Source organism: Rhipicephalus microplus, chromosome 8 (genome assembly GCF_043290135.1).
Source record: "Rhipicephalus microplus isolate Deutch F79 chromosome 8, USDA_Rmic, whole genome shotgun sequence".
NCBI lineage: Eukaryota > Metazoa > Arthropoda > Arachnida > Ixodida > Ixodidae > Rhipicephalus > Rhipicephalus microplus.
Genome location: NC_134707.1, coordinates 109,031,009 through 109,037,008, shown reverse-complemented (window position 1 = coordinate 109,037,008; position 6,000 = coordinate 109,031,009). Strand labels below are relative to the sequence as shown.

General features: G+C 41.9%; 1 protein-coding gene across 9 annotated transcripts in view; it reads right to left on the bottom strand.

The window, feature by feature from the left end:
- Positions 1-1,822: 1,822 nt before the first annotated feature.
- LOC119163914 (prestin) overlaps positions 1,823-6,000 on the bottom strand; it is a 280,268-nt gene continuing 276,090 nt past the window's right edge. For all 9 annotated transcript variants that reach the window (XM_037415982.2, XM_075872469.1, XM_075872470.1 and 6 more), the window contains 4 exons: positions 5,026-5,080; positions 3,484-3,593; positions 2,519-2,607; positions 1,823-1,946 (listed from right to left, as the gene is read on the bottom strand). In XM_037415982.2, coding sequence (XP_037271879.1) covers positions 1,937-1,946; positions 2,519-2,607; positions 3,484-3,593; positions 5,026-5,080 — 264 coding nt within the window. In that variant the 3' untranslated portion in view covers positions 1,823-1,936. The remainder of the gene's footprint in view (positions 1,947-2,518; positions 2,608-3,483; positions 3,594-5,025; positions 5,081-6,000) is intronic.

The following is a 6,000-nucleotide window of genomic DNA, read 5'->3' as shown; positions in this document are numbered from 1 at the left end:
TTCAGTTCATAACCAAAAAGTTGATGGTTCGAAATATGGAGCGGCGAGTGCCTGAACATTCAAATACATAACTGCCAAAACTGAAATGCATGTACCCGCACATACTAGAAGTATAATGTGGAAAGCCACAATGCTGGTGGGAGTTATAGGTCTGAAATTAGGACCACCAAATAAACTAATCCTTATTTTGTGCAAAATTGTATTTTTTTTTCGAAAAAGGGGGACACGATCTACGGTGGCTTATGGTTACTTCATGTCCAGAGCGGCTCTGGACCCGAAGTAACCACAAGCCGCCAATTCAGACGAATCAAGAAGTCGAATCCGCATGCCGGAGTCTTTTTTCTGGATTATTTTTTTCTTGCGTTTTCATATATATATAGACACTTATATATAACGGTGAATTACGGTGGTCACCGTCGTTGACGCCAGCGGCCAAATCCAACCAGTAGTGTCTATATAATTGTTATCATAATAAAGAATAGGTATCCAAAGAAACTTCATGTACTGTGCGATTGCACATTCCCAGTACAACTCTTATCAGTTGTAGCGAAGACCTCCGCTCCGGCGGGAACAAAAAGAAAAACTGTTTTGCCTGTCTGCAAGAGGAAATGCTGTAGTGGCTTAATCTTGGGTATTATACCAAACAAAAAAAAAAAGATGATTGATATTCAGGTTTTCTTGCACACATTTAGGAAGAAACATGGGTATTAAGCACCAAACACAAAATCCAAGTGATTCGTGAGTGCAGCGAGATAATTTGACACTTTTCACGAAAATTTAAAGGGGCCTGAAACACTTTTTTTGAGTAACCTTGGAACTAATTCACTGGAAAAGCGTATTACCTCACAAATTGAACGCTGCAAAAATTATAAGAATCCGTCCAGTACGAGCGGAGTTTAAAAGATTTGCCACACGTTGCATTCAGTCACATTCTGTCTTCTCTCGTCCGGACAAAAGCGCTGGAAGCTAAGCAGGGAGGAATGCCAGCACCACAGAGAAACTTCACGCGTGCCTCATGACCTTAAACCCCTTTTGTCTTTTTTTTTCTTCGAATGCGTGGCTTCTCAGTGTGATCGCCCGCGCACGCGTGGACAAGTGACGGCCTCTCGCGGCGGCCTCTGCAACAACCGAGCTTTTCATGTTCAAATCAGCCAATGGCTGATAGATGGGCTTACTGGGCTTATTTTTCGTGACTTGTCAAGAGAAGAGAAAGCTATTCTTAGCTGACTGATGATTTATTGTGAATTACAGGCCGCGTGCTGTGCTATAATAGTTAGCTCGTGTGTTGTCAGCGGCCTCCACTACCGATCGGCAGCGTTTTCTGACCATGCTCAAAAAGTGTCGCAGGGCTCCTTTAAGGTGACGAGACGCTTCGCTTCCTTAACCAGAGTGGTTCCGGTCGGATGTTACAGGTAGGCTGCTTTTTTCTGCACGCCAAGCGTGACCACCTTCGATATCACTTTTGAATTTAAACTACGAACATCTCAGACTGCCTGCAACTTTCAATGCTAAATTATGGTACGCCATAAACTGGCTCGCACCTGCAGCCTTCTATTGTATGCACACGGCCCACGAGCCAATGCAAGAAACTACCTTTAACATTCATATGTTAGCTAGTCTGTGCAATGTAATTTCAGTGACAAAGAATATTTGCGCCTCAACGAAGCGTACATGTCTGAAAATCGCTAGAGCGCGAGTTTTATTAAACGCTTTCAAACACTTTATAATTTCCTAAAGAGAAGCCTGCATGTTCGTTTGAAACAAACAGTCGTAGTACTTACTTATAAAGAAAAAAAAACACAATAGTGCAGAAAGAGACCAATTATATTGGTGAATAAATACTAAAACATGTAGGGATGTTTATTACAAATATTTACAAAAATGCAAAAGCGAGATGTGACGTCACGACTGCTGCTTGTAAACTTGGGAATCTCTTTCAAAGAAATCTGTAGTAGAGAAAAAAAAAGAAAATAATTAGCATATTTGATCACGAAGCATATAAAAAGGTAGTCAAAAATTTTATATTAGCCAAAGTGATGCCATATTCATGGCTTCAAGACGATTGGACATGCGCAAACGTCAATAATACATTATGCATACTAAGCAATCTGAGGAGTTCTAAGACTTTCCATGCAAGCATTATTGCGTATGCGTGTTAGCTGTCTTTTCTATTCAATGATTACGGTTGCTACGATGTCTTCAAATACTTATGCTTTCTTCGTTGTGGTTTACGTATACATCGCTGGACGCATTTCTTATGGATGATCTTCCGCCTAAATAGGCTGATATAAACAGCTGCGACTCATACAAATTTGCTCAAGCAGATGCCAAATTGGCTTAGCCTGCACCTCAACAACACATTGTATCCTCCGGGCATTGACCATACACTGAGTAAACCTTTACTTAACCATTTAAATATCGCACAAAGTGAATCATTACTTAAACGTCAATCGAAATGGATGTTAATATTAGTTAGGAGAACGACCTATTTATTTCAATACTATTAATTAACACTTACTCTGAAACTTCAGGGTGAGTGTCTACAGATACTGCGTCTGGCTCTGGTTCGACGATGGAGGGTGGGGGCTCAGGAATGGCTCCGATGAACTGAAATGACAATAATGCATCCAAAGAGTAAATAACCTGACATCCGGAGTCATTTATCTCGTATAATGAAATGGAATTGTCGGGAGACGTACATTGTCGGGAGACGTCATACATTGAAGAAATTAGTACTTTTCGTTCTCTCGGGGTAGATTATTTAGAATTGATAGTGTTATCACGCTCTCTTTGTAAAAACTAACGCCGTGTACAAAGTTGGTAGCGTGAAGAATTTCGGAGAATAAGTATCGGCAAATTTGTTATGCCTGAAGAGAGGTGAAAGCACCCACTGCGGGTTCATTTTCCTGTAATGTTCCAAAACCGCACATATCTTGTAGTACACTCATTGCCGAGGGGAAACATGCTTTATGGTGTATATATAATTGACCAGCTGCAATTAACATCAAGCGGAAGAACGTACACGAATAGGTCATGTTGCACCCTGTTTCTCAATTCATAATAGCTCGTTTGCAAAGCGCTTGAAGTTTCTTAAACCCCATTTTCCAACTGCCCTGAATGATAAAATGTTATAGCTGCAAATATTAGCCTAATGTTACCATGTCGCCCAGTTCAATGTTGCAGATGTAGTGAATATCGAGCTGAATCAAAAGAAGCGAGAGCTGTCTTAGTAGGGCTTCACGATTACTTAGCTAACCTAAGTTTATTTTGTCTGGCTGTGTGCCCAAGGTAAACCAATTTCTCACAGCAATGACGCCCGTTGCGCTCTAAAATACAAAGCTGTGGTCTGGAAATCTACTTTTTTCATTTAGTCACTAAAATGCTTTATGAAATGACAATTCTTTTATTTTACCTTCCCACAGTTAAGACCCTTGCGGCTGCGCATACAGTGAGCGATATATGTGGGTTCGTTGTAGTTCGTACCTTGTTGGGATGCTGGGCTGCCTGAACAGCGTCGAAAACGGACGGGAAGAAAGCGTCTGAGCCGAGGAATTCCACTGCGTCCGCCTTGCGTAGGAAGTCGAAGACAGAGTCTGTGCAGGAGGTAGGAGAAAAAAACAACAACAGAGGAATAAAAACACTTCCCGTGTCTGGAGACAGGGTATTCAGAGTTGCGGTGCGAAAGAAATGAATGACCTGAATGACATGTGAGACACATAGATAACTTGCTTGCCACACACCTTGGTTATATACAGTGGCTATGGCCCTCGACTGCTAACCTGAAGGTCGCGCAATCAAATTCCGGCTGCCACGGCTGCATTATCAGTAGAAGTGAAGATGCTTGAGGTCCATATGCCTAGATTTAGGTGTACGTTAAAAAAACCCAGGTGGTGGAAATTTTCAGAGCCTTCCATTATGACGTCCCTTGTAATGATAGTGTGCTTTGGGGCTGGTAAAACCAAAGAATTATTATTACTACAAGTACGTGCTCGCCGAAGCGCCCATTGTCTGGAAAGTGGATTCATTACTGAAAATCAAAATTTGGAAGTAAAAGCAACACTCATGAATAGAGCTAATAGTTGTTGAAGCTAACAGTAGCCTTAGTTTCTCAGCACCCTCTGCATCAAGCGCCCTCTGTGTGAAACTAACTTTAGCGGCATTGGTTCTTCAACGACCATTCGTCAATTCAAACATCTGTTATCTTGGAGATGTGTGCCATTTTGTTGCATCTACCATAAACACATAAACACAATTATGAAAAAAAAAACCAGAGAGTAGTGGTAGCTAACAATGCAATACCACAATCGTGCTGATTGTACGGTTGACAGTAAGGTACAAATATTGATTGGAGCCTGTGCATTTAGTGATACCGCGCAAATGCACAGCCTGAAACGCTCTACATCGATACTTATTTCATCACACAAGGCGTCGTAGCAGCAGCGATTGAATGGAAAGCCTTCATATTCGCGAAGGGCGAAGGTAACATTTGAGAATATATTCTCACACCATGCCCCCTGGGTATTCGGGTGCTGCTTGTTTTTTTCTCCTGACATTGATGTAGAATGCGAGCTAACAGCTTCGTCTGAGGAACTCTTACAACTTCGGGTCATATTTTTCGGCATGACGTTACTGAACTCCATTTGCTACCTACGTTAAAACGAATGTTCAGTTATCTGAAGATTACTATAACTAATCAGTAGCCTTGCATATGCTTTTTTTTTTTCCGGAGCACGGTGACCTATTTATGCACGTCTACACCTAAATGTTCCGCCTAAGTACTGTAGTGGTGGCAATAGATTAGTTGCACTGATTAGTGAACTGGGAACGTGTAATCTTCGGATTTTGATTGAATGAAATGGCCATATACAATTAACTTGTGTCAACCGATGTCGCTGCTATGACATGGTGAAGTTATCTGTGCGCGTGATCGACCGCTTTTTTGTTAAAATCGTTCTGTAAGTGTGTTTGCGTGCCTGTAGTGTGCTTTACGAGACATCGTTCAACGCAAAGTCAAAATGTGCTTACCAGAACACGCAGCAATGAAGAGCTTGACATCGACGGAGTCGTAATCTCGTTTTAGCTGGAATGAGAATGAAAGACAGCGTAAGTTTCTTGCAGCTATGAATACCTATTTGTCATCTGCGATTATTTGTTTAGAAGATTCATGGAATGTCTCTATTTTCATAAAGTGCACTAATCATGATATATGCGAAATGGGAATAAAATGCAGCATATAGGCGTCATGCGTTAATTACGGGAAGTTCACAGCACATACGTACGAGAAGGCTGTAAAAAGCCCTTGTTCTTAGCTTAGAGGGCCCCTGAAACGATTTTTTTCAGATTCTGTTGCTGATTAGACCACTACTTGAGCAGATCATTAGCACCAGAGTTTAACGAAAACAACTATTATTCACGGAGCTACGAGTTCTAAAAAAAAAAAAAAACCTTCCACCTCCACTTCATTTTTCAGCCTCAACTGCCCTCAACTCTTCCTTCGAGCGCTCGGGGCTAAGCTCTGCCTTCACGGCGCCTGCGTCACGATGTGGCGTGAGACTGCATACGCGCAAATCCAGCCGGCGATCTGATACCGGCAGTCTGTGCTGCGCGTTCCACAGCCAATCAAATCAGCTGGAAACGATGACGTCAGTGGGGCAGAGCGTGTCGCTTGGTGTATGGACGGTTGAAAACGCGTTTGGCCGAGTCGCAGTGATCTGCAGCGATCTGGAGCTATTCGCAGCTTCAAAGCGCTTTAATGAATTACACAGTTTACGCAAAGAGCTCAAAATCAGTCTACAAATTACACTTTGGTCTTGGCATACCGGCCCAATTTGTTTTTAAAAAATCGTCAAAACCGTTTCAGGGCATTTTTTAGTCTTGGTTGGTTCTTTGCGCACTGAAAACTATGGATAATGAATTTCTGCCAACCCATGCAGTGTTATATGTTTTTAGATAAAAGCATCCTAGCCTTGGTAATTATTTTCTGCAAGCATTTTTCTACAA